The sequence below is a fragment of the Heloderma suspectum genome, chromosome 7 (genome assembly GCF_057233095.1).
Source record: "Heloderma suspectum isolate Gila_16-S chromosome 7, 16-S_ref, whole genome shotgun sequence".
Lineage (NCBI taxonomy): Eukaryota > Metazoa > Chordata > Lepidosauria > Squamata > Helodermatidae > Heloderma > Heloderma suspectum.
The window spans coordinates 87556014-87582455 of record NC_139464.1 but is presented as its reverse complement, the minus strand read 5'-3'; the positions used below and the strand labels follow the sequence as shown (position 1 = coordinate 87582455).

General features: G+C 46.7%; 2 protein-coding genes across 7 annotated transcripts in view; one reads left to right on the top strand and one right to left on the bottom strand.

Moving 5' to 3' along the window:
- The window catches only part of FAM3C (FAM3 metabolism regulating signaling molecule C), a 46879-nt gene extending 39078 nt beyond the window's left edge, over positions 1–7801 (top strand). For 3 of the 6 annotated variants that reach the window (XM_084810865.1, XM_084810868.1, XM_084810866.1), the window contains exons 9-10: positions 2475–2601; positions 2939–7108. In XM_084810865.1, the coding sequence (XP_084666991.1) occupies positions 2475–2601; positions 2939–3028 (217 nt within the window). In that variant the 3' untranslated portion in view covers positions 3029–7108. Of the gene's footprint in view, positions 1–2474; positions 2602–2938 lie in introns of all 6 variants that reach the window. The other 3 variants (XM_084810870.1, XM_084810867.1, XM_084810869.1) reach the window with 3 other exon arrangements.
- A 2071-nt stretch (positions 7802–9872) lies between these two features.
- On the bottom strand, positions 9873–25699 carry WNT16 (Wnt family member 16). Its single transcript, XM_084810863.1, has 4 exons — positions 25287–25699; positions 16267–16544; positions 14025–14311; positions 9873–11624 (listed from the first exon to the last, which is right to left on the bottom strand). The coding sequence occupies exons 1-4, from the start codon at positions 25382–25384 to the stop codon at positions 11160–11162; spliced, it is 1128 nt and encodes a 375-aa protein (XP_084666989.1). The 5' UTR covers positions 25385–25699; the 3' UTR covers positions 9873–11159.
- Positions 25700–26442: the final 743 nt, after the last annotated feature.

Here is a 26442-nt window from a genome sequence, read left to right as displayed (position 1 = left end):
CAGAACCATATAAGGTTTTAAAGGTCAAAACCAACACCTTGAATTTGGCCCGGAAAACAACTGGTAACCAGTGCAACTCCTTCAGCACTGGAGTGATGTGATCACGCCGGCGGCTGCCTTTAATCAGGCGAGCCGCCGCGTTCTGTACCAGCTGCAGCTTCCGAATTGTCTTCAGGGGTAACCCCACGTAGAGCGCATTACAGTAGTCTAAGTGAGAGGAGACCAGGGCATGTACTACCGATGGGAGCAGATGGTCGGGAAGGAAGGGGCGCAGCCGCCGTATCAGATGGAGTTGGTACAGCGCTGTCCGGCTCGCAGCTGACACCTGAGCCTCCATGGACATCTGGGAGTCCAAATTGACCCCCAGGCTGTGGACCTGGTCTTTCAAGGATAGCCGTACCCCATTCAACACTAGGTGAACATCCCCCAGCCTCCTCTTGTCTCCCACCAAAAGTACCTCGGTCTTGTCAGGGTTCAACTTCAGCTTATTCCTCCCCATCCAGCCACTCACCGTCTCCAGACATTTGGACAGGGATTCTACGGCCAACCTTGGTGAAGATTTGAACGAGAGGTAGAGCTGTGTGTCATCCGCATATTGATGACACTGCACGCCAGACCTCCTGATGATAGCCCCCAGCGGCTTCACATAGATGTTAAATAGCATCGGGGAGAGGATGGAACCCTGTGGCACCCCACAAGTGAGTGGCCACAGGTCCGAAACCTCCTCTCCCAGTGCTACCCTCTGGTACCTGCTGGAGAGGAAGGACCGGAACCACCACAATATGGTGTCTCCAATGCCCAACCCCTCCAGGCGGTCCAGGAGGATACCGTGGTCAACGGTATCAAAAGCCGCTGAAAGGTCAAGGAGAACAAAGAAGGAGCATTCACCCCTATCCAGAGCCCTCCTCATATCATCCACCAAGATGACCAAGGCCGTTTCTGTCCCATGCCCAAGCCTGAAGCCCGAATGAAATGGGTCTAGATAATTGGCTTCTTCCAATTGTGCCTTCAACTGCATTGCCACCACCTGCTCAATGACCTTGCCCAAAAATGGCAGATTTGAGACTGGGCAAAAGTTGTTCAGAACTTGAGGATCCAAGGAGGGCTTCTTTAAGAGCGGTCTTATCACTGCCTCCTTGAGGGCTGATGGCATCACTCCCTCCTCAAGGGAGGCGTTCACCACCGCCTTGATCCCCTCACCCAGTCTCTCTCTGCAGCCCATAATGAGCCAAGATGGGCAAGGATCAAGTAAGCAGGTGGTCGGCCTTACAGATGAAAGCACCTTGTCCACTTCATCAGGAGGAAGAAGCTGGAACTGATCCCACAAAACCGGTTTGCCACAGGCCGCCTCTTGCTCACTAACTGTATCCACAGCGTGCGGAGTAACACTCCTAATCTGATCAATTTTATCTGCAAAGTGCCTTACCTTAGAATGCTCCAGTGGTTCCAGAGCCACAGGACCGACAAGGCTCCGGGCCACTTGGAACAGCCTCCTGGAACAGCACTCTGCAGATGCGATAGAGGCAGCATAAAAGGAAAGCTTCTATTGCTGTGAGTGGGAACTTTCTTTCCAATGCAAATAGCAGGAATGGATGGGGGAGGGGGGAATCACAGCAGGGAGCAAAAGATTAAGGCCCTCCATTCTCCCCCCTCCCCACCCCCTGGGTTCCAATCCAGATCCTGCTATTTACTTTTTTAAAAGACTACCTGTGTGCCCCACCAGGCTTGTGAATGGTGCCATGTCTAAATTGACCCTCAGAGGCCATGTTTTCTTCTGGTTTATCTCAATGTATAATCCATAAAACTTACTTGGAAAATACGTCAGAACTTTGAGATACTTGCCCTCACATAGACCATGAATATGGAGCTTACAATAGTGGGGGAAGTGGCAATGAGAGCACGGTGTGAGGAAGAGGCAAGAATAATTGAGTTAATAAGAGCAAGTGCCATTTTTTCTTTCTTTCAAGAGTGTGGAAGTTCTAAGGAAATGGAAGTAGCAGAGATGGTAGGGTAATATGCATATATGCGGCACCATTAAAAACAGCTTTAATTGTACTATCTGCACAATAAGAGCAAATGTGAATGTTACGTGAAGCAGAAAGGTTATTTGAATCAAATATATAGACCCAAACAACGGGTCAGGGTGGAGTGGGAGTGTGCTACCTCCGACCTGCTCAATGCTTCCATTTTGCATCTGATTTAGAAAACAACCCATGGTTTGTTGCTGCTTAAAATTCTGGCTTGTTTCTCCCTCAACAACCCAGAGTTCCGGATTTGCTTGTCACACCAAATAGACCAGGAACCAGGTATTCCTAGGTTGTTGTTTTTTAAACCAGATGCAAAGTGTAAGTGGAACGCAGGCTGGAGGCAGCCCATGGGTCTAAAACAACCCATGGGTTGTCTTTACATGCGAACCAGGTCATAGAGTGATGGTATTATATTTCTGAATTACACCTCTTTGAATTTTGTTCAAGGCTGAATGAAGAAGCACGGAAACTAGTAGCTGAATTGGGAAGCACATCCATCATGACCCTTGGCTTCAGAGATAATTGGGTTTTCTGTGGTGGGAAAGGAATCAAGACTAAAAGCCCATTTGAACAGGTTTGTTTTCAGGTGAACACTTGGAGATGGTGTGTCTAATCTATAACTTATAGTTGATTGGAGCCCTTTGCCTTTGGCCCTGTCGACCACTGTAACGTGGCCCCTGAGAGCGTCTCTGAAATTGAATTTGGCCCTTGAGCTGAATGAAGTTCAAGATCCCTGCATTAGGGATTAATATGTAATTAATATTAAACATATATAATTCCCTCACCGCTCCCCCCCCCCCCCCGCAAACTGAAACAGATTGCAGTTTCATAGGCTAGTAAACGTTTAGATTTCTTTGCAAGGATGACTCCTGTAGCTATATTTCAACAGGAAAATTGCTTTCTGTTTGTAGCATATTAGAAACAACAAAGATACAAACAAGTATGAAGGGTGGCCAGAAGTCGTGGAGATGGAAGGATGCATCCCACAGAAGCTGGACTGAAAGAACTGTCAAAGGGACGTACAATGCAAAGAACAAAGGAGGGGAAAATGCACTTTCTGCTGCTATTAGGTAGAGGTTTGGGGAGGGAGAATACTGTGTATAGGCACATCTCATCTAGGATGGTCTCTTGCACAAGGCCCATAAAAATGAAACGGAGCTGTGCAGGAGCACGACGAATCACGCCAATTCATTTAAATGGGGCGTGCATAGGAACATCTCGTGCAGATTGTGCCCCGTGTAAATATTTTTCAAGCATGTTTCCACCTTAGAATGTGCATGAGCATTGATATTTTTGAACATCTGGCTTATTTATTGGTAAAACAGAGAGATTTTGTTTAACTCTTTCTTTCTTTTGTAAATAGGCCCAAAACTAAAAAATGATTATTTCTAAGTGTCTTCCTCCCTCCTCTCCCTCCCTCCCTCCCTCTTTTCCTTTTACTTGTTTCTGAAGCACAACGTTCAGGTTATTTTATGGCAAATGTCTTTCAGAACTACCATCATAGGTAATTACACATGCCCAATAAATGGTTGAACTGATCCTGAACTATGTTGTACTTCGCTCAAACAGCGACGACATTGCTGTGAGTGGGATATGTAAATTTTACACCCTCCCCCAAGGATACTGAATTATTTTTATGCTGTGCCGCTCTGAAAGCAGAATTCTTCTGCAGTCCCTTAAAACTTTCAAAAAGGTAATGCCTGAGTGTTTGATACAAAAATGTAGGCCTGCTATAAGAAGCACAATTAAATCTTTTTGATTAAAGCCAAATGTATAACATTGCATTTGTTGCTGTTGCTAGATTATGTGTACCCCATGCTTCTGGTTAGCAATGCTGACTGCTAGTAGAGCAGAACAACATGGTTGCTTCTTGTGTGTCTATGTTTAGCTAGGCCTTTTTGGAGTTCTGTGATCCACCAAGCACGTAAGCTGGTTTAGGTAATGTTGGAGTCAAGGAGGGAAGCCAGTATTAGCAGTTAGTGTGTTGTCCTTGAAGTGAGGAATAGCATGCTAAAGAGTAGGCTAATTCCTAATAGAAATTAACTTGGTATGCATCATTCAATCTGGACACCTTTGAAGCCTATCCTGCGAGTATAAATTGAGGGATGGTGGTGTATTGTAGGAGTGGGGGCGATGATTATATGGAGCACAACATATTTTATAAGAGTGAAAACATTGCTAATAAAACAGTCTGCTCTAACATTAGATTCTTAAAAGGCAGACCAGGTTAAGGCACGTTTTCACAGGTGTTCCATGTTCCAGTGCAATGTATGTGCTCTCTCTGGGGCAACACGTTCACCCACGTTCAGATGTCATCTCTTGCCACACCCCCAAACCTTCAGCATTGCAGATATGAGCAATACAGGACCCTGGTGCATATTCCATTGATACTAGTGGTGTGGAAAATCCATGCCCCCCATTTTGTGGCCAGCAGGACTGACTTGAGATTTAAGAAGCCTCTCCTCCTACATGGGTAGAGGCTCATCCCCGCCCCCACCCACGAGTTTACCTGCTGGCAGTGGCAACACTGAGATTTACACAGCACAGCTGTGAGTCACTTTCCATTTTAATTACCCACAGTGCCCCACAGCAAGAAATGACTTCAGTAGTTCGGAAGCATCATTAAAACAGTGTAATTGAAACAATGGGTGTCTTGTAGACCCAGCTGCCTGGCATGGGTGGCCCAGGGCCGACTGTAGCAGCCAGGATCCAAAGGGCTCTACAGGAGCTTCCACATGCACAGTATGCCTTCCACGCTATTAGTATCAATGGACGGCCCATGCTGTTCTGTATCACCTACAAATGCCATTCCCTGCCTTCTCCCTCCTTCTGGCTTCAGAAAGCAGACAGACAAGCACCTTCCCCAACTTGATGGAACTTTGAGACACCTGTTGTGGGAAAGCTCTGGTGCATGAAAAGTATTTAAGTGTGACTTGGGCTCTTTGGGTCATGACTTGTAGCTTTTCTTTCTTTTTTTGCAAGAGGGTGGTGATACTAATTCCTGCATTTGTGGTTTGCCACTGAAGTGCTGAACTGGGACCTGGGAGCTACACATACTTCTGCAGAGGTGCTCTTAAAGAGACCTTTGCAATGAGTGAAAGAGCTTTAATCGTGTGTTTGCTGCAAGTCAGAATTCTGTGCATGTTGTTACTGTCCAGTCTGCACTGTGTTGGGTGATACAGATATCTAACTTTTTTTTTTTTAAAGAAGGGCCATTTAAAACCAAGGATTTGGCTTAGTAACTGGGAATTGTTGAATGAATGAAATATTGTTTGCACTAAAGATATTAAAGCAATACTGGGGAGTAATGACTTAATAGTTAAGAAGAACCATCCAACTTTCCTATGCCAAGAACCGATGACTGGAATCTGAGCAGCTTTTACTGTCTTAACCTCTTCCTGTCATTTTTTTTTCTCCCTCCTTATTAATTTACTGTAGCATAGCAATAAAAACACCCTAACCAGTTAAACCAATTATCTGTAAAATACCATGCAGATTCATAATTCATGTTCAGAAGAAATAAATTCACATTTCCATGTATATTTTTTCATTAAATAAACTTTTAAAAACACACAACTAAACCGGTATTTGCTCAAGCAGAACCTGTTGTATTTTGCGTATGAGTTTTAAGGGCCACTTCACGTAGTGGCCAGAGATGAAAGGATTTCACGCATAGGCTAAAGTATGAAAATGCATATTTGGGGGGAATTTGTGCTTTTCAGGAGCAGATTTGCGAAACTGGAAAAACCTGATTCCATCAATGAGTGGACAATGGAATGAAAGCCACCGAACAATCCCATAACACAGATGGAATGGACTTTACGAAATCTGTACATCCCTACGTACCACCCACTTTAAGCAATCTCTTGCCAATCAGCAAATATTTGGACAGTCTGTTTGTGTATAAGACACTCGAAGTCAGTTATCACAGAAGCAGATTATGCCCAGGGGTGTTTTAAACAGTCATATCAGTGTGTTTTGTTCCTTACATTCCAAAAATCGGATGGTTTTTTTTTAAGCTTATAAGTTAAAATTGTATTTAAATTATTTTGGTGCTAACCTAGGTGGTGGACTGGACCCAGTCAAAGTGAAACTTGATAATAACTCTTGATAGAGGCACTGCGTTTGTGGTTTTGGGTTGTATTGGCTTTACACAATGCTCCCATAACCAAAAGATGTTTCTGAGACTATGTACAACATCCATTATTTATTCATTCTTTAATCATGAGAGTCTCCAGCAGAAGCAGAAGGGAGCAGTTGACATGCTCTTCACTGATGTGGTGCTTGAAGGCTAAAAATGTATCTCTTTCCATATGCACCTCTTTGCATAGTAGGGGACATCAAGTAGATTAAAAGCAGCCCCAAATAGTACATGCAAAACCACCCTAAGTCCCAACTGAAAAGGTAGCTGATGACTTTCCTGTAGTCTTTGGCCTGGGTAGTTATTAAATAAGTGTGAAGCTATAATGCCATAATATTCTATAATACCACTTAAGGAATCCCAGCATTAATTGCTTTTAGAAAATAACGAGATCTATAACAGAATGTTGTAGTAGATCTGTTCCTGCCAACCAACCCTGCCATCTTCCAGGATCCTATGAGGTGTAAGGAGTTCAAGTAGGTCACGAACATACACCCCGAGCTGCAGTTTTAGTTTTTCTTTTCTAAATGGAAATTGGCATTCTGTGGCTACAGAGCATGCACAGCTCTCATTGGCCTGCTTTGAGGGGGTGCCCCTGAGGTTGTACTTCTGAAAACCTTGGGGTTTCCCCTGAGCATGCTGATACTTCCTCTCTTGTTTTTTGTTGCCTGCTTTGGATCCCTTTCTATCGGCACTCATCACCCAAGTTCACTCTTAGAGGGAGTGATGCGGGTTGTTTTCAGTTTGTAAACAATTGTGCACATGTAACAATAAATATTTTAATTAACAAGGGGAAAGGATGTGAAAACATTTGTATAACGCAATGTAATATAGCAACAAGAGATAAAAAATTGCTGTAAAGAAGTTTGTTCAAGACAGGAAAACAGCTGCATGTGTTTTTTTTATTCTGAATGCGTTTTAATATATTTGGTTGGATCTTAACTTTATTCTGTGAAAAAAAGTTAAAAGAAGTTTTCTGGTCTCCCCCTTCCTTCTGAAAATCTGCTCACACGGCTTGGAGGACCTTGGGCAATGGTGTAGGATGGGGAGAAATCTGCTCTTCCCTTATATGAATGGTGGTGGAGCAGCTTGGAATTCAAGCCATAATCTTTTGTGAGGGGAAAGTGTTCCTATATAAAAATTAGGCAGCTGCAACTATAAAAGGATTTTTGACCACTTTCACTGTGTGTTAGGAGTAAATCATACCTGTTTAAAGAAGCTGAGACATTTACCTGCATCTTCCCCTGAAAAAGATTATGTATCAAAACTCATATTTCTTTCTGTGTTTAAAATCTCTTACATTCTGTGTTCCCTTCTCTTGCTCACATGAAAATGTCTTTAGGTTAAGCCTTTATTGGGGAAAAACCATGTATCCTATGTAATTAAATTGGGAGCTTCTAAAGTAACATGCACATCCATTTGTGTGCAGTGAGTTCTTTCACCCACTGAAGTGAATGGACCAATCATTACAGCCGTAGGAGGTGTGTATATTAGAATCACACAGGTACATTAAAAGTGCCAATAATAAAGTCACAACACTGGCTGAAATGAGCTGCCTGTGCAACTGCTCTTAAACCTTAAAGATAAGGTAACAGCTCCCCTGCAAGTAATAAAGATTAACCCTGCAGACCCCAAAGACTATGATCGTAATGGCATTTATTTGTAATTTGCAGTCCTATACACACCTGGGAGTAAGTTGCATCGAACTCAATGAGACTTCTAAGTAGATGTGCTACTTAGCAACTTAGATGCGCTGCACTGTAAATCCATGAAAAATTGTAATCTTATTTCATTAGTTCCGGAAATGTAATAGACATGTACCTAAATCTCTGACATTTCCTAAGCCCTGACAGCATGAGCCTGGCAGGGCAGAAGGGAGAAGGAGCCAGATTTTTTTTCTCTCTTCAAAACCCTTTGCTTGCAAGCAATGGGGCAACAGATTTACAGCAGCTCCAGGGTTGACATAAATAACCACCGATGTTGGAGGCATGTCTGTGGACAAGGGTTTGGATCCTGTGGACGCAAAGCTGCTCTCTGCATGCATCCCCTTTCCAACATTGGAGTTCCGATAGAGACAGAGGGCTGCAAAGGTTTTTGCAGGGGCTGGGAGAGGAGTTCCAAGGACACATCTCCCCCCTCTGAGGTTTTTTCTGCCTTTGGAAGGGGAGCATCACTCTGTCCTATGGCCCCTTGGATGGCCTCCCAGGAACCATAGAACTGCATTGCCGGAATGAAGGGTGGCCCAAGGCATTTTGCTGCCTGAGGCAAAGGACAAGAAAGCACCCCCTTCCATTCCATTTACAAAAGTTGACTGGACTGGAAGATAGATGATTCTGTCTTAACACTGATGAGACAGCACCTTCCACTGTACCTGAAGGCAGCAGGCCAGCTTAGGAGGCCCAGAGCAGATCACACGGCACAGAGCTCTGTCTTCCCACACATTGCTGCCATTTCCTAGCATCTGCTACCTAAGGCGACTGCTTCACTCTACCTATTGGTAGAGCCGGCCCTGGTTGGAGTCAACATGTACATGATCTGGTCTAAAGAGTAGCATCACATTTTTGGTGTGTGTGTTTGTGTGTGTGTGTCTGCATGTGTGTATATATATATACACACACAGCCCAAAGCCATGTCAGCCAATTTCTGAAAAACTTAAGATATTATAGCTCTGTTTCTTCCCCTTATATTGAGCATCAACATCTAGATCAAGGGGGCAGAACCTTAGGCCCAGGGCCAAATCTGACATCCCTGGGGGCCCAATCTGGTTTTCCCCAGAGGGCCATGCCCCCATCCCCTGGACCCACCAGCTTCCCCAGGTGTAGGAGTCAACAGAGGCTTTTTTTCTTCTTCTTGCCCTGCCCCAGCAGGAAGGGGCTTCTGGAAAAAACGGGTGAGGGGGAAGATGTAATGCCTCCCCTGAGTGCCATGGTCCCAATCCGAATCAGGGCAGCACATTCTTATCACACACACATAGCTCCACTACAGGTAATTAGCTGAACATTTAGTTCGACCCTTACTCTCAGGTAATTGTGAGCAGGATTGCAGCCTAAGGGAGCAATCCTATGGCTACTAGACACTGTCTAGAGGGCCATAGGATATGCTCATTTCCGGGAACCAACCTCGGAGCCCGCACTCCGAGGTCAGTTCCTGAAAAACTGACCTCTCCCCTCGTCCACACTGCCTCCAAGGCAGAGAAGCCCTGTCCTCTGTGCTCAGAAGACGAGCACGAAGTGACTGAAAAGGGGAGTTCCAAGGCGGGGAGAGCAGAGCTGTATGTACGACACATCCGACGTGTCATACGGCAGCTTCCTCCCCTGGTCTCCCCCTTGCCCCCCGCTGCTAGACAGCCAAAAATGCCTGTCTAGCGAAAAATAGCAAGGCAGGAGAGGCGTGGAGGGAACGATCTCCCCCCTCCCCCGTGCCTCTCCTGCCTTGCTTTGGATAGGTGGTGCCTCCGCAAGTTTGGAGGCAGCTGCCTATCTTGATAGGATTGTGCCCTAAGGCACTTAAAATGAAGATCTATAAAAAGGTGGGGGTTTGTTCTGCTGTGATAAATTCTACATTTGCAAAGCCTACTTTTGCTTACGCTAAACGCATTGATCTACGAATGAACTGTGCTGTAATTTGATCTGGCAGGTCAGCACCTGCAAGGCTTATTTTGTCTATCATAATTGGCGGCACTTATTAAGAAAAGGAGGCCATATAAAAGAAATAAACACTGTGTAATTCTTCAGATTAACCTGATCAGAATAAATACCTCTTACAGGGCGGTAGAAAAGATCTCCAAAGGGGAAAACATAATCTTTATTTTGTAAGATTGGCCTCTTGTTCTGAAGAAGCGCAAGTGGGTAGCTCCGCAGCTATGAGGTAAGGAGCACAACATGTGCAGCCATCTTGGATTGATGACTTGCATCTCAGGAGCCCGTTCCACATTCACAGGCCTTCTCCGACACTGGCATGCTCATCATGGTTGTCGTGGTACTTTGGTATGGTATCTTCATAAACAAGTGTAATTAGTAATAGCCTATTTATGGTTTTAAATAATAAAAATATGAGTCATTGTCCTTTAGGATGGGGTGGGAAACTTGGAGCCCTCCAGATCTTTTGGCCTACAAACATCTGGAGGGCTACAAGTTGCCCACTCCTGGCCTAAAAAGAATAGGGCATCACCAAAATCCCCCCCCCCCGGCACACCTCAACTTGGAGGGAAATGAGCAGGTTTCAGGTGATGGCTACCTTGAAATACTACTACAGCATCCCCAACAAGCTGCCCCATCTTTGTCCTAAATGACGATTTTATGAACACTGGAACAGAGGTAAGTGAAAAACCATGACAAGGTTACTGCTCTATGCATCAGTTGCTTAACTACTATGTACTCGAACACCTACCACTTGGCCACGTTCCAGATCTACACCCCCCCCCCCCCCGAAAGCCATTGGGCCCATCTTTGGCTCTACTTGGTTGACTATCGTATGTGTCACTGATCATTCCAGTCCTTCCCTCCACATTCCGGCTATTGAGCAAATGGCAGCTTGGCCATTAATAGTGCTTTGATTCCATAGGCCTCTGTAAACCAGTGTCCTAAATGGACAGGAGCTGCATATCTCATACTGGGCATCGCATTAGCCTCTGAACATTCAAGTCAAACCTTTTTGGCTTCTTTGTTGTGCACGTTCAGTGAAGACTTAAGACATCACTGTGTTCCACTTGACGTGACTGATTAAAACACTAAATTACCACAACCATCATAAACAGACCAACTCAAATAAACCATCCAATTATGCAAATCCTTCAGGGACTCCAAGTCTCGCCTGCTATTATTTGTTGCTTTTGAGCAGGACCACTACACACTCAAAGTTGCTCTTCCAGTTCAGAACCAAACTTTTTGGACCTTGGACAACTGCTCATCATCTTGAGTCATCTCCTTAGCATAACCCTGGGAAAGGTTCTCTGTAGGATATTTCGCCATCGGCTGTTGAGGCAGAGAGTTTCATTTGCAAGTGTGAACATCAGTCATGGTCTCGCATCTTCTGCAGCGCACATAGCAACACCAAACAAACTTGCACTCGCATCTCTCCACGTGCCTGGCGACGTGCGTGTTGTATCCCCGGCCACAGCAGAGGAGGTTGCATCCATCCGGTCCCTCTGAAGTACGGTTGCATTCCCTTCCCTGCGTCCCTGGGACTCCCAGTTTGCGATCTTCCACACAGTAGTTGGGGGACCTGTAGACATACAGGAGATCTTCTTTGTGGATGGTTATCTTTCGCTGCCTTTTTTCTTTCCTGTGGATCTTTTTTTTCAGTCTGTCTGAAATCTGGATGCTGTTTTCATACTTCTCTTTTAAGAAGCTGCCAACTTTTGCAAAGGACGACATGGTTTTCCAGCATGTTTTTAGGGCACAAGAGCCAGATACTCCATGACAACGGCAGTCCACTGACATCAGTTTTGCTACAGCCTGGAGAAAGAGATTAAACCAAATCATTCCAAAATCAGACAGCATCCATTTCCACCCTGCTGTCCTTTTAACTGGGATGCTACTAGGCACAGCCCCAAAACGCTGGAGTGCCTTCTGTTTATTTAGAAGTCTGTTTATGAAAAATGAGGACTGAGATTCCACCTAGCCACTGCAAAAAAAGGACACGTGTCAGTGGGAGAGACCTGCATGCATGACTAAAGTTTAATCTGCTATTTTCACTGCAACAGCACTTATGGCTGAAGAGACAGGCCCTTTTAAAAATGATCAACAGCTTATCACTTTGGCTATGGGATGTGTTATTGTGAAAATGAATGAAGTTGCAGCTGTGTGTGCATTCAGCACCAACTTCAGACACTTCTGTAGGGGACGAAAGTCATCCCCTTATGTTAACATGCTGCTTCAGATGCTTACACAGACTGAGGATTATGTTCCCATGGTAGAGGAGTGCATGCATGTACTCCTCCTCCTATACCCATAACCTTCAGGCGAATTTTCTCTCTCCTTTGCCAAGCCAACCCACAAGTGAAATCTAAAATGGCACAGCAATCTGAACCTGGTATTTGATCTGAGCTCTAGGAATAAGAGTTTTGGTTCTTGATCTCTGACCTAATTTCCAATTTACTTGGCCCAGAACAAGCCAGGCAACAGCAATGCCTTACTTCTAGCCACGAAGGGCTTTTCTAGATGAGGCTTTTAGTCCACCACTTTACTGTGGCTTCTGCTTCCAGATTCTTTGTGAGATTAAAATCCTCTACACAGATTTTCCCCCAGGTTTTTTCCTTCTCTGCCTTTCTATATGTTCTGCTACATAACCTCTAGGTGGTGCTGTGGTAGCACGGAATTGCGCATCTACACTAGCATTTCATTCCACTATTCCCTAAGATATCGGACTTTCTCCGATCAACCCCCCCCCCGCACGAAAATTCTTGGAAAACACAAGAGAGGCCCTGAACGATGATAATGTCATCTAAAGCACCCACAAACTACCATGAGTGAGGAACCACAAATGCCCAATAAAATGCCTCATATAGAAAAGCTCTAAGAGATCCCTGCGTGGAAGCTGGCTTGGAAGTTTCAGCTTCTGCAACAAATCCAAGATGTGTGGGGACCAGAGAGTGGTTACTGGCCTTCTAGAGGTTCGAATCCCCACTTGGTCATGATATTCACTACATGACCTTGAGCCAGTCACTCTCTCTTAGCCTAACTTACTTTATAGTCAGTTGTTAGGAAATGGGGGCGTGAAGTATCATGCATGCCACTCTGACCTCCCTTAGAGGAAGGATGGGATCATTCCTGCTATTTTCCATGTGCAGGCTGGGATTGCCATGGCTTATGTAACCAAAATAGCACCACCTACGCATGCAAGTTATCAGCATGCTCAGCAGAGCACCAAGGTTTGCAGAAGTCTAAGAATCTAAGAAGTCTAAGGGACCGCGGTGGCTTAGTGGTTAAGACGCTGAACTGCAGACTGGAAGGTCGGCAGGTCAGCAGTTCGAGACCCGAGTGCTGCGTGACAGAGTGAGCTCCCGTCTTCAGTCCCAGCTTCTGCCAACCTAGCAGTTTGAAAGCAAGAAATTGCGAGTAGATAAATAGGTGCCGCCTCGGCGGGAAAGGTAACAGTGTTCCGTGCACCTCGGTGTTCAGTCATGCCGGCCACATGACCACGGAAGCGTCTTCGGACAGCGATGGCTCTTCGGCTTAGAAACAGGGATGAGCACCGCACCCTAGAGTGGGACACGACTGGTTGGGGACACCTTTACCTTTTACCTTTTTAAGAATTCTGCAGAAAAACCCCATAAAGGGGAGGGGGTGAGCTCACAAAGAGCCCAATGAGGTCTGAGCATACTCGGTGATCACAGCACGTTGGTGGAAAGAAGCTCAGAAAACTGGCGGTGGACAGGTAATGGAATGTAGCAGCTGGAATCCTGAACAGGACGCCATGCTACAGCATTTGGTTCCATCTTCCACTTAAAGTCAATCTATACAGGCTGAATGAACTGCCTGGAACCAGGTGACCAAGCAAGGAAGAGAGAAAGGACAATAACATTCAACCTACACATACATGAACTACTTCATGTATGCATGGATTGCCAGTGCTTTTAAACTGTATGTACACACAGTGAGTTAGATATGTGCAGAACAATTGTACGATACACTAACTTCAGCGTAGGAAATGCATGATCTCCTGAATCAGCGTAGGAAATGCATGATCTCACAGTCTTTCATGTGCAGAGCCAGTGCACAGATCAAAATTACAGAGGATCCTGAAACATGATCACTTGGGGCCCCAGAACACTCTGTCCTCTGCCTAAATGGCATTCATAGCTATATTGATGGGGGTGAGGAGGAGGAGTAATAGTGGGAAATTCTCATCCATACCAGTCTTCCAGCTTCATTATTATGCAAGTTCATGGCTATCAATCCATTTCCACCTTTCCCAGTGATGTTTTTGGAAGGGCCATCTAAGAACATCCTGCTCAACCATATTCCATACTGGATGTCATCAGAACAGCCGCCCCAGTGCCAGCCTTCACTGGCTGAGCCGCCATTTTGCAACATGGCATCACAGGAGCATTCGGTCATATTCCCTGCACTGCACGACTGAGTCACTGAGTGCACAAGGCCAGCCGCCGTCACTGCATAGATAAATGCCGTTTCTTTGGTACCTACGAAAGAATGCAAGGAAATCTTGTACAAAAAATCAGCCGCATGTCCCTGTGGCCAGAGGTACGTTCACGATGCTCATTCACAGGGCTCAACATGGACCATCCAGCCAGGAGGAGGAGCAGAAAGCTTGGTCCCACTGGTGGGAATGTTAGTTCCACTGAAATCCACTTGAAATCAGTGGGACACAACACATTTCCAAGGGACTTAAGTGTGACCAGTTTGCTTTAGATTGGGAGCAATATGCTGACATCCCATAAATCAGGGACTGCAGCACATCATGACATGTCCCCAAATAACTTCTAACCCAGCATTTTCCAACATCCAGATGTGTTGGACTCCCATCATTCCCAGCCAGCATGCCCAATGGTCAGGAATTTAGATGCATTCCTAAGCATCTTGAGGGCACCAGGTTGGGGAACGTAAGAACACAAGATGAGCCATGCTGGATCAGACCAAGGGTCCCTCTAGTCCAGCATTCTGTTCACACAGTGGCCTACAAGCTGTCGACCGGGAACCCACAAGCAGGGCCTGAGCGCAACAGCATCCTCCCACCCATGTTCCCCAGCAAATGGTGCACATGGGCTCACTGGAGGTAGCACATAGCCATCAGGACTAGTAGCCATTGATAGCCTTTTCCTCCAGGAATTTGTCCAGCCCCCCTTTTAAAGCCATCCAAATTGCTGGCCATCACTACATCCTGTAGTAGCGAATTCCGTAGTTTAACTATGTGCAGTGTGAAGAGGTCCTTCCTTGTATCTGTCCTGAATCTCCCATCAATCAGCTTCATAGGATGACCCTGGGTACTAGTATTTTGAGAGAGGGAGAAAACAGTCTCCCTCTCCACATTCTCCACACCATGCATAATTTTGTAGAGCTCTAGCATGTCTCCCCTTACCCTCCTCTTTTCCATGCTACACAATCCCAGCTGTTGCAACCTTGTCTCATAGGGGAGATGCTCCAGCCCCTCGATAATTTTAGTTGCCCTTTTCTGCACTGCTTTAACTCATTTGCCAACCCCTCTTTCAAAGTAAACATGTTAACATTTATAAAATGGATGGAGCAGGTTGTGAAATAGCATCTCTGTTCCCTTTGGGCAGCTAAGGAACTGGCCTACCTTGCCCACCACCGACCAGAGCTCTCCGAGGTTGAGGCAGCAGCCAGGGCTGGCCCTACCATGAGGCAGAGTGAGGTGGCAGATCCTTGGGACAGGGGTGGCAGCACCAGTGAGGTATTGGGAGGACAGAGCTATGGATGTTACAAGGTAAGCTACCTTGCTGTCCTCAAGTGTGGTGGATGACTCTGTCCCATTGCCAGTGTAGAAGTAAGATTCAGCTCTTTCAGAACAGCTTCTGTATGGGGAATGGTGGAGAGGTGCCATTTTATCCTTTGCATCAAGCAGTAAAATGTCTTGGGCTGGCTCTGGAAGAGGCCTCTTCCATCCTCTAACTGAGGATGTTGAGGTCCAAGGCTGCCCAAGACATTTTGAAGCCTGAGGAAAAGAACAAGATGGCACCCCTCTCCCATTCTGCCTGCAGAAACCAACCAGACTGCTAAGCTGAATCTTATTTCAATGCTTGTGATGGGACAGCATCCTCCACCACAACTGAGGACTACTGGCCAGTTTAGGGGTTCGGGACAAATATTGGGGCACACAGCTGTCCTCCAACAGAGGGGAGTGGCCAAGGGGCTCAGGAGGAACAGCCAGGGGACTGCTGCTGCCGCCGCCCCCAGGATCTGCCACCTGAGGCAGTTGCCTCACTCTTCCTCATGGTAGGGCTGGCCCTGAAGCTGAGACACTTTGCAGAGGTGTCTACTTGACCCCAGAACTGCAAAGTGTCTTCTTGACTCAGAACTGCAGCCACACCTTCATATCTAAACTTCCTCAGAGCCAGAGAAACCGTGTGGCTCACAGTCCTTCACAAACAATTTGATTTTCTTCTACGAGAGGACCTACCACTGCTCAGCTCATAGCCAAAGATGGAGGAAGCAGGAGCCAAGGAGATGGGCGAAGGATTGACAGAAAGCGAAGAGGCCATCACTGGTGAGAGGAGACAGTTCCACCGCTCGTGTCTGAACTGGCTCCGGCATTCCTGGATGCCCAAGCGTGCTCCTTCCTGGATACTGGGCAGCAGGTACGGCTTCTTCTTGCACAGATCTCTTTGGCGACCACTCAGAGGCAGGTTGGCACAACCCAGTTTCTCCGGGACGCCGACGGAGGCAATGCCCAGCCACCTGCAAAAGCAGCCCCTGGGGTGAGACCCAAGCACTAGACATTTCGCAGAAATAAACGGAGGGGCTGGAACATGACCAAGCTGCAGCAGTGGACCAGCGGAGCCATGGCTTCACAGCCCAGGAGTGAGAAGTGATAAAAACAAGCATGCAACCATCAAAAGACACTGGGTCAAAGGAGATTCATGGAAGACACTACAGAGAATGATGGGGCCCCTAGCACACCCTTCTAAGAGTAATTACAGGCCAAGAGCACACAAGCAATGTTAAGAACACCTTTTGATTGCTGTTGGGTCACATCTGAAGGCTGTCGGTGTGATATTGGGAACAGCCACTTCTGCCGCAATGGTGATGGTGCAGAACAGGGTGTGGAACAGGAAGTACCTGAAACAAGATAATCAACTAGGACTGGAGGGAGGGATGGATGGCAGAGCAGATCTGCTGCCTGAGCCAATTCTCCCGATAGCCCTGGGGCCTCCAATGTGGTGCTCACAGACACCAATGTGCCCTCTTGGCACCCACCAGGCTCCCTGGCCCTCCTGATTTGTATTTTATTTCAGAAGAATTTTTAAAATTAAAAACATTTTAAAAAAATTAGGAAACTGGCATGCTGCAAAGTGAACTACTGTCCTCCAGCGTCACCTTTATTTGGGTTTAAAATTTGGGATTGTGGATGAGGGGGCTGACATGGCATGTATTACTGAGACCTGGGTGGGGGAACTGGGAGGGGTCACTCTCTCCCAGCTGTGCCCTCCTGGGTACTCGGTGCAGCACCAACACCGATTTGAGGGTCGGGGAGGGGGGTTGCCGTGGTCTATAGGAATTCAATCTCCCTCTCCAGGCTTCCTGCTCATTCGAGCGCAGATCTTGAGTGTTTGTACCTTGTGTTGGGTACCCGGGACAGACTGGGGATTCTGTTGGTGTACCGCCCACCCCGCTGCCCATCAGACTCCCTGCCTGAGCTGACGGAGGTGGTCTCGGACTTGGTGTTGAGGACCCCTAGGATGATGGTCCTGGGGGATCTCAACTTCCATGCCGAGGCCGCTGTATCCGGGGCAGCTCAGGACTTCATGGCCTCCATGACAGCCATGGGGCTGTCCCAACATGTCATCGGCCCAACACATACAAAAGGACACACGCTTGATCTGGTTTTCTCGACTGGGCAGGAGGATGGTGATCTGAAAGTGGAGGAATTAACATCTGTCCCTTTGTCATGGTCAGATCACTTCCTGCTGAGGTTTAGACTCCTGGCGGCCTTTCCCCTCTGCAAAGGTGGGGGACCTATTAAAATGGTCCGCCCCCGGAGATTAATGGATTCCAATGGATTCCAGAGGGCTCTGGGGGATTTTCCTGCTGGTATGGCTGGTGCTCCTGTCGAAGCCCAGGTCGCTCTGTGGAATGCAGAGATGACTCGGGCGGTTGACACGATTGCGCCCAAGCGCCCTCTCCCTCTGAGCAGAGCCCGGCCAGCTCCTTGGTATACACCTGAGCTGAGGGCAATGAAGCAAGAGGGGAGACGGCTAGAACGCAGGTGGAGGAAAACTCGTGCTGAGTCTGCCCGAACACAGGTCAGAGCCCACTATCGAGCCTACTCTGTGGCGGTGTGGGTGGCAAAGAGACAGTTCTTCTCCACCAGCATTGCATCTTCTCAGTGTCGTCCAGCGGAGCTTTTCCGAGTGGTTCGCGGCCTGTTACATTCTGGGCCAGGGAGAGAGACGGTGGAACCCTCGGTAGCACGCTGTGACGAGTTTGCACGGCACTTTGAGGATAAAGTCACTCAGATTCGTCATGAATTGGACACCACCATTAATGCAGTTCCATTGGTAGAGGCGTTCAGAGCACCGTCTGGTCCAGTTTTATTGGATGAGTTTCAGTTACTGAGGCCTGAGGATGCGGACAAGGTGCTTGGCCAAGTCCGATCGACCACTTGTGTGCTTGACCCTTGCCCTTCATGGCTTATTAAATCAAACAAGGAGGGGTTGTCCGGCTGGGTCCAGGAGGTTGTAAATTCCTCCTTGAGAGAGGGAGTGGTGCCTGCTGCTTTAAAAGAGGCAGTAATTAGACCACTCCTGAAAAAGCCTAACCTGGACCCAGAGGATGTTAACAATTATAGGCCAGTGGCCAACATCCCCTTCCTGGGCAAGGTGCTTGAGCGGGTGGTTGTAGGACAGCTCCAGGCACTCTTGAATGAAACGGATTATCTAGATCCATTTCAATCGGGAAATGGATTTCAATGAAATGGATTTCAATCCATTTTAATTGGGCTTCAGGCCTGGTTTTGGAACGGAAACTGCCTTGGTCGCCCTGTGGGATGACCTCTGCCGGGAGAGGGACAGGGGGAGTGCGACCCTGTTGATTCTCCTGGACCTCTCAGCGGCTTTCGATACCATCGACCATGGTATCCTTCTGGATAGGTTGTCCGGGTTGGGAGTAGGAGGCACTGCACTACAGTGGTTCCGCTCCTACTTGGATGGCCGATTTCCAGAAGGTGGTGCTGGGGGATTACTGCTTTGTGCCATGGCGTTCCACAGGGCTCTATTTTATCCCCCATGCTGTTTAACATCTACATGAAACCGCTGGGGGAGGTTATCCGGAGGTGTGGGCTGAGGTGCCATCAATATGCAGATGACACCCAGCTCTACCTCTCTTTTACATCAAAACCAGGTGAGGCAGTGACTGTTCTGAATCAGTGCCTGGGCACAGTAATGGACTGGATGAGGGCTAATAAACTGAAACTCAATCCAGACAAGACGGAGGTACTGTTAGTGGGTGGTTCGTCTGCCCGGCTAGGTGATATTCAACCTGTTCTGGAGGGGGTTGCACTCCCCCTAAAGGATAAGGTTTGTAGTTTGGGGGTGCTCTTGGATCCAGAACTGTCACTTGAGGCACAGGTGAACTCAGTGGCATGGAGCACTTTTTATCAGCTTAGGCTGGTATACCAACTACACCCTTATCTGGACAGAGATAGCCTTGCTACAGTTACCAATGCTCTGATAACTTCTCGTCTGGATTACTGCAATGCGTTATACGTGGGGCTGCCTTTGAAAACGGTCCGGAAACTTCAGCTGGTCCAAAATAGGGCAGCAAGATTGTTAACAGGGACTGGCCTGCGAGCTCATACTGCGAGCCAGTACTTTTCCAGCTGCACTGGCTGCCAGTCCATTTCCAGGCCCGATTCAAAGTGCTGGTGTTAACATTCAAAGCCCTTAACGGCTTGGGGCCAGATTACCTGAAGGATCGCCTCCTCCCATATGTGCCTGCCCGGACCTTAAGATCATCATCAGCGGCCCTTCTCCGTGAGCCCCTGCCAAAGGAAGTGAGGCGGGTGGCTACTAGGAGGAGAGCTTTTTCTGCTGTGGCACCCCGGCTCTGGAATGAGCTCCCTAGTGAGGTTCGCCTGGCGCCTACATTGTATTCCTTTCGGCGCCAGGTGAAGACCTTTTTATTTTCCCAGGCATTTTAGCATTTTAGCTTTCTAAATTTTTATCTTTGCTGTTTTAAATCTGTATTTTAAACTCCTGCACTGCTGCTAGGTTTTATGGATCACTGCCTTGTTGTGGCGAAGGGGCTTGCGTAACTCAGTGAAGCCATAAGCTATGCCATGCAGGGCCACCCAAGACGGACAGGTCATGGCAGAGAGTTCTGACAAAATGTGGTCCACTGGAGAAGGAAATGGCAACCCACTCCAGTATTCTTGCCAAGAAAACCCCATGGAACGTATCACAAGGCTAAAAGATATGACGCCGGAAGATGAGCCCCTCAGGTCGGAAGGTGTCCAATATGCTACTGGGGAAGAGCAGAGGGTATTTCCAAGTAGTGCCAGAAAGAGTGAAGCGGCTGGGCCAAAGCCGAAAGGACACTCAGCTGTGGATGTGTCTGGTGGTGAAAAGAAAATCCGATGCTGTAAAGAACAATATTGTTTAGGAACCTGGAATGTCAGATCAATGAATCAAGGTAAGCTGGAGGTGGTCAAACATGAGATGGCAAGATTGAACATCGACATCTTGGGAATCAGCGAACTAAAATGGACAGGCATGGGCGAATTTAATTCAGGTGACCATCATATCTACTATTGTGGGCAAGAATCCCTTAGAAGAAATGGAGTAGCACTCATAGTCAACAAAAGGGTGGGAAAAGCAGTACTGGGGTACAATCTTAAAAATGATAGAATGATCTCAGTACGAATCCAAGGCAAACCATTCAACATCACAGTCATTCAAGTCTATGCCCCAACCACTGAGGCCGAAGAAGCTGAGGTTGATCGGTTCTATGAAGACCTACAACACCTTCTAGAACTAACACCAAAAAAAGATGTCCTCTTCATCATAGGGGATTGGAATGCTAAAGTAGGAAGTCAAGAAATCACCGGGATAACAGGCAGGCATGGCCTTGGTGTACAAAATGAAGCAGGACAAAAGCTAATAGAGTTTTGCCAAGAGAACATGCTGATCATAGCAAACACTCTTTTCCAACAGCACAAGAGGCGATTCTACACATGGACATCACCAGATGGTCAATATCGAAATCAGATTGATTATGTCCTTTGCAGCCAAAGATGGAGAAGCTCCATACAGTCAGTAAAAACAAGACCTGGAGCTGACTGTGGCTCAGATCATGAGCTGCTTCTTGCAAAATTTCGGCTTAAATTGAAGAACGTCGGGAAAACCACTAAACCGTTCAGGTATGACCTAAATCATATCCCTGATGAATATACAGTGGAGGTGAGGAATAGATTTCAGGGATTAGACCTGATAGACAGAGTGCCTGAGGAACTATGGACGGAGGTCCGTAACATTGTTCAGGAGGCAGCAACTCAATCCACCCCAAAGAAAAAGAAATGCAAGAAAGCCAAGTGGCTGTCTGATGAGGCTTTACAAGTAGCTCACGAAAGAAGGGAAGCGAAAAGCAAGGGAGAAAGGGGAAGATATACCCAACTGAATGCAGAGTTCCAGAGAATAGCAAGGAGAGACAAGAAGGCCTTCTTAAATGAACAATGCAAAGAAATCGAGGAAAACAACAGAATGGGAAAGACTAGAGATCTCTTCAAGAAAATTGGAGATCTCAAGGGAACGTTTTGTGCAAAGACGGGCATGATAAAGGACAAAGAAGGCAGGGACCTAACAGAAGCAGATGAGATTAAGAAGAGGTGGCAAGAATACACAGAAGAACTATACAGGAAAGATCTGAATGTCCCTGATAGCCATGAGAGTGCGGTCACTGAACTTGAGCCGGACATCCTAGACAGTGAAGTGGGCCTTAGGAAGCATTAGTAACAACAAAGCTAGCGGAGATGACAGTATTCCAGCCGAGCTATTTAAAATCCTAAAAGATGATGCTGTTAAAGTGCTGTATTCAATATGCCAACAAATCTGGAACACTCAACAGTGGCCACAAGACTGGAAAAGGTCAGTTTACATTCCAATTCCAAAGAAGGGCAATGCCAAAGAGTGTTCAAACTACCGCACAATTGCGCTCATTTCACATGCCAGCAAGGTGATGCTCAAAATCCTACAAGCTAGGCTTCAGCAGTATGCGAACCGAGAACTACCAGAAGTACAAGCTGGGTTTCGAAGAGGCAGAGGAACTAGAGATCAAATCGCCAACATTTGCTGCATCATGGAGAAAGCAAGAGAATTCCAGAAAAACGTCTATTTCTGCTTCATTGACTACGCTAAAGCCTTTGATTGTGTGGATCACAACAAACTGTGGCAAATTCTTAAAGTGATGGGAGTACCAGACCACCTTACCTGTCTCCTGAGAAACCTGTACGAGGGTCAAGAAGCAACAGTAAGAACCAGACATGGAACAACCGATTGGTTCAAAATTGGGAAAGGAGTACGACAAGGCTGCATATTGTCACCCTGCTTATTTAACTTATATGCAGAGTACATCATGAGAAATGCCGGGTTAGATGAATCAGAGGTCGGAATTAAGATTGCTGGGAGAATTATCAACAACCTCCGATATGCAGACGATACCACCCTAATGGCAGAAAGCGAAGAGGATCTAAAGAGCCTCTTGTTGAGGGTGAAAGAGGAGAGTGCAAAAGCTGGTTTGAAACTCAACATTAAAAAAACTAAGATCATGGCATCTGGCCCAATCACTGCCTGGCATATAGAAGGGGAAGAAATGGAAGCAGTGACAGATTTTACTTTCTTGGGCTCCAAGATCACCGCAGACGGTGACTGTAGCCATGAAATTAAAAGACGCTTGCTCCTTGGGAGGAAAGCTATGGCCAACCTAGACAGCATAGTAAGAAGCAGAGACATCACCTTGCCGACAAAGGTCCGTCTAATCAAAGCTATGGTTTTCCCAGTAGTAATGTATGGCTGTGAGAGCTGGACTATAAGGAAGGCTGAGCGCCGAAGAATCGATGCTTTCGAACTGTGGTGCTGGAGAAGACTCTTACGAGTCCCCTGGACTGCAAGGAGGTCAAATCAGTCCATCCTAAAGGAAATCAACCCTGACTGCTCATTGGAAGGACAGATAATGAAGCTGAAGCTCCAATATTTTGGCCACCTAATGCGAAGAGAAAACTCCCTGGAAAAGACCCTGATGCTGGGAAAGACTGAAGGCAAAAGGAGAAGGGGACAGCAGAGGATGAGATGGCTAGATAGCATCACGGATGCAATGAATATGAACTTGAGCACGCTCCGGGAGAGAGCGCAGGACAGGAAGGCCTGGCGTGCTATGGTCCATGGGGTCACGAAGAGTCGGACACGACTGAACGACTGAACAACAACAACAACAAAAATTGTTATATTGTGGTTTTAATGTTCTATATATTTTAAATTGTTTTATTGTGTGTTGCTTGGATTTAATTTTTGTGAACCGCCCAGAGAGCTTCGGCTATTGGGCGGTATAGAAATGAAATAAATAAATAAATAAAGTGGTTTTGTATGTTGGAGCTCAGATGGCACCTCTGTCTCGTACGGAGGTGTTTGGGGAAGTTACTTTTCCACCAGTTTGCCTTCTGGGAAAAATGACTGTTTTGTGACTGGCCATGCCCACCATGGCAGCCATTTTCTGAATGGGCAAGCTCCTCCTCCATGGCAGCCATTTTGTGAGAGTGCCCACAACACACTCTCAAAATTCCAAATGTGTCCACTGACCCAAAAAGGTATGTGTGTGCGTGGGGGCTGCCTGAGTTAGTTCATTTGAATAAGCAGCAATCAGAAAGGGGACCATCCCAGTCCCCGTGTGGGCTGCAGGTGTCAGGAATTCTGATTCATACACCTGACACCTCCAAAGCAGGAAACACCCATAGAAAATGGTAGACAATTTTAAAGTTAATTGTACACTCTGAACAAGGTAGGTTTTTCTTTTGATCTGCAGATATGGGAATTTCAAACATTATTCTTGGTCTTGCTTGGGAAAACCAGTCATATTAAAGAGCAAGAGACGCTGCACAACTGACAGACAAGATTTACAAAGATACCAACACAAGATTGCCCCAGCCAGTACCAGGCCTGTGGTTAGCAACACATCCCTGCATACACCCAGGCTGATTCTGATGTAACATTTGGTGCTTATGGGAGTTTTAAAGTCATCTTAAAGCCAGTTCCCTACAAGACATTTCCGGGGAGGATTCTCTGAACAGGATTCTAGACTGCTGGATCTGATCACAGAATTATCTCTGGAAATATTAAAGGAATAGCATTTGTGGAATCATTTCAAAAACACATTCCATGAGCATCAAATATTACAGCAGATGGGCCTTCCATATCATTAAAGACAACACATGAATTGGCATTCCCTCCAATATGCCATAATTTTGTAATCAGAGATCCTTAAAGGGCTGCATTTTTAGTGCATGTTATTCTGTGGGAAGGTGGTCTTTTGCCACAGTAGTGTTCACAAGGCAGTTTTATGCTCTCTGTAAATACTGTTAATGAGGGGTCACTGATGATGATGATGATGATGATAATTAAATAAAAGGCAATCCTAAAATTCCACATTCTAAGGTGTTTTCAGTCGTAAGGCTGAAATAATTTGTTTTGTTTGTAATTTAATGTAAAAGCTACCCTGGGGAAATCTGGGCGGTTTACAGAAGTTAAAACATTAAATTCAACATTAAAAGTTTAAAAACCGTTTACATAAAAGCACACAGACAATAGCCATAAACATATAACTAAAAACAACTTTGAACAGTCATAACTAAAGACACATCCAGGACCAATTAAAACTCACAATGGAGTAAACTCCATTGAACTCAGTGGGGGTTACTTCAGAGTAGGTCTGCACTGTTAAAAGAATGAGTTTAAAATTTCCTTTGAGGTTCTCTCAGGAACAGAAGAGGATCCCTTTTACTTTTTAAGGGGGCTCTTCTAAGAAAGCGGCCTTAAATCATGACGAACTACTATTTATGTGGCTGTTTGATCATCACTAATGCGGCGAAGTGGCATTTGTAATGGCAATGAGCATGATTTCTGGCCAGCGATGTGCAGGTTCTAATTGCGCATTACAACCCGCTTTTAAACCTCCATTTGGAGCATTTCTTCTTCTTCTTCTATTATTATTATTATTAGCATTAGCATTCCGAAGGTGTGGCATTGCAAAAGGTGTGGTGAGCGGAACAGCCCTTCCATTGGTGCTATATTACAGGCCCGGGAGATTCAAAACCCGCACGTGCGAAAGCGCCGACTCGAAGGCAAGGTGCGCAGCTGCCCGACGCCACCGGGCTCCTCGAGGCGGAGCAGCCGGATCCCCAGCCACGCCCGGCTCCCAGCCCACTCCTCTACTCACATCCAGTTGCCGCGGGCGCCGCAGAGGCACAGCTCCAGCAGCACGGCCGTCCACAGCACGCAGAGGCGAGGCAGTCCAAAGGGCGGCCCTTTCCCCATAGCCGGCGCATGGGTTCCCTTGAGAGCCGGAGCTCCGCGCGCTCTTGCTCCCTTCGCCGCGGCGGCGGCTGCGATGCTCCCCGGCTTTGTCACCTCCTCTCGCGAAGGCGGCGAGGCTGAGATGGCATCTTCAGGCTTCCCGGCCCTCTGAGATCTCAGATCACCTGCGAGGGAAGCGACAGCCGACGCCGTTCCCGCGGCCGGACCGAGCAGGGAAAGCGCCGCGGCGGGCGGGGAGGCAGCAGCGCCCCGTTCCGAGGTGAGAAAAGTTCTGCGGGCTTCTTCCAACTCCGGCGTCTTCTGCTCCTTGCCAGCCGCCTCATTGGTTAATGGCAGGCCATAAATATTAAACGTTGCTCTTATTGGCTGGGGCGGGGCCTCGGGGATTCCAAGGAACTCCCCACCCCCGGGGCTCTCCCGTCCATGTGCTCATAGAAATAATGATGTCGCATAAAGCTCGGGCCGCTCCCTGCTCTAGAGACGTTGGAACGGCCGAGGGACTCTTATCCTTTTCCATGGGGAAGCAGTCACAGCTCTACAAAATTGGGGTTGGGTCGAATTAAAGAAAGAAAGCCGTCTTGGTATGTGGAGGAATGGGAAACTGCACTGCTCTGGAGTACGCAGTGCATTATGAAAAAACGTCCATCTGGCTCTGTGTACACTGTTTCCATTTTATTATGAACTCCCATCATGCCATGAGACATTACAGAATAATAATCTGGAACATGACAGCAAGGTAGCATGGTAGTGAGTTAAAGTTTGGCTATTTAGAAAGGTTTACACGTCAATATTATGGTTGTTGTTGTTTCTAACAGTTTTCTGGCTTTCTTCCAGATAAATGTGCATAGAATTGCAGCCTTGCTTGGTCGTCTAAAGAAGTTACATTCAAATTATTAACTTTAAGAAATCAGAAGAAGCAGATATGCTGGCTGAATTAAAGCCTGATAGTAATGCAAGGTAAAATCAGGGCTCATCCTTGACTTGATAGAACACAAATATCTGTTTGAGACAGGATCTTTTCCCCCCCAACTATTGGATGGATTTTGCTCTATCCTCTT

Coding starts and splice junctions, on each gene's coding strand:
- WNT16 (XM_084810863.1), bottom strand. CDS start 25,384: ATGGGGAAAGGGCCGCCCTTTGGACTGCCTCGCCTCTGCGTGCTGTGG. Junction 16,545..25,286: donor GGCGCCCGCGGCAACTGGAT/GTGAGTAGAGGA, acceptor CTGCTTTTGCAG/GTGGCTGGGCATTGCCTCCG. Junction 11,625..14,024: donor ATAATGAAGCTGGAAGACTG/GTATGGATGAGA, acceptor CTCTTTCTCCAG/GCTGTAGCAAAACTGATGTC.